General features: G+C 52.4%; 1 protein-coding gene across 1 annotated transcript; it reads right to left on the bottom strand.

The window, feature by feature from the left end:
- Window positions 1–389: 389 nt before the first annotated feature.
- Window positions 390–1,092, bottom strand: LOC118940166 (proline-rich extensin-like protein EPR1). The gene is made up of 2 exons (XM_036948446.1): window positions 1,058–1,092; window positions 390–954 (listed from the first exon to the last, which is right to left on the bottom strand). Exons 1-2 carry the CDS (start codon window positions 1,090–1,092, stop codon window positions 390–392), a joined length of 600 nt encoding a protein of 199 aa, XP_036804341.1.
- Window positions 1,093–1,587: the final 495 nt, after the last annotated feature.

The raw sequence follows: 1,587 nt of genomic DNA, 5'->3' as shown, positions 1-1,587 counted from the left end.
TACCTCCTGATATCAACACCTCCTGATATCAACACCTCCTGATATCAATACCTCCTGATATCAACACCTCCTGATATCAATACCTCCTGATATCAACACCTCCTGATATCAATACCTCCTGATATCAATACCTCCTGATATCAACACCTCCCGATATCAATACCTCCTGATATCAATACCAAACCCTTGTAAAACTATGTGGCAGATCCTGACCCTATTTGTGTTTATTTAGGAATGTGACTGATCAAATCCCAGTGATCAAAGTACCTCAGGGCTTGAGAAAGAAATCATTTAACTGTTTGAAAGTAGAAGGGGATATCGGTGAACAAATGTCCTGGTCCAGACCACTATGGTGTCATTATGCTGTGGTCCAGACCACTATGGTGTCATTATGCTGTGGTCCAGACCACTATGACCGTAGCTGGGGTGGTCTGCTGGGGGGGACCGTAGCTGGGGTGGTCTGGGGGTAGCTGGGGTGGTCTGCTGGGGGGGGACCGTAGCTGGGGTGGTCTGCTGGGGGGGACCGTAGCTGGGGTGGTCTGCTGGAGATGAACCGTAGCTGGGGTGGTCTGCTGGGAGGGACCGTAGCTGGGGTGGTCTGCTGGGGGGATCGTAGCTGGGCTGGTCTGCTGGGGGGGACCGTAGCTGGGCTGGTCTGCTGGGGGGGACCGTAGCTGGGGTGGTCTGCTGTGGGGGACCGTAGCTGGGGTGGTCTGCTTAGGAGGGACCGTAGCTGGGGTGGTCTGCTTAGGAGGGACCGTAGCTGGGGTGGTCTGCTGGGGGGGGACAGTAGCTGGGATGGTCTGCTGGGGGGGGACCGTAGCTGGGCTGGTCTCCTGGGGAGGGACCGTAGCTGGGGTGGTCTGCTGGGGAGGGACCGTAGCTGGGCTGGTCTCCTGGGGAGGGACCGTAGCTGTGGTGGTCTCCTGGGGGGGGGGCCGTAGCTGGGGTGGTCTGCTGGGGGGGGACCGTGGCTGGGGTGGTCTCTGTACTCAACTCTGGTTACGTCCCAAATGGCACCCTATAGGTGCACTATAAAGGGAACATGGTGCCGTACTGCCACTCAGGACAGTCCCCCAGTTTCAAAGACATGAATTTTCCCTTTTCCCTCGTTCCCTCTATCTGACTGCACTATGTCAAACCCAGATGACATCATATCTGACTGCACTATGTCAAACCCAGATGACATCAGATCTGACTGCACTATTTAAAACCCAGATGACATCAGATCTGACTGCACTATGTCAAACCCAGATGACATCAGATCTGACTGCACTATTTAAAACCCAGATGACATCAGTTCTGACTGCACTATGTCAAACCCAGATGACATCAGATCTGACTGCACTATGTCAAACCCAGATGACATCAGATCTGACTGCACTATTTAAAACCCAGATGACATCAGATCTGACTGCACTATGTCAAACCCAGATGACATCAGATCTGACTGCACTATGTTAAACCCAGATGACATCAGATCTGACTGCACTATGTCAAACCCAGATGACATCAGATCTGACTGCACTATTTAAAACCCAGATGACATCAGATCTGACTGCACTATTTAAAACCCAGATGACATCA

The sequence above is a fragment of the Oncorhynchus mykiss genome, chromosome 17, assembly GCF_013265735.2.
Source record: "Oncorhynchus mykiss isolate Arlee chromosome 17, USDA_OmykA_1.1, whole genome shotgun sequence".
Lineage (NCBI taxonomy): Eukaryota > Metazoa > Chordata > Actinopteri > Salmoniformes > Salmonidae > Oncorhynchus > Oncorhynchus mykiss.
The sequence above is the reverse complement of the archived record's forward strand: the minus strand, read 5'-3'. Positions and strand labels throughout refer to the sequence as shown.

Bases quoted from the DNA above. Each gene is read 5' to 3' on its own strand.
- LOC118940166 (XM_036948446.1), bottom strand. From the start codon at position 1,092: ATGTCTTTGAAACTGGGGGACTGTCCTGAGTGGCA. The intron at 955-1,057 runs GTACGGCACCAT...CCCCCCCAGCAG, and splicing joins GGGGACTGTCCTGAGTGGCA to ACCACCCCAGCTACGGCCCC.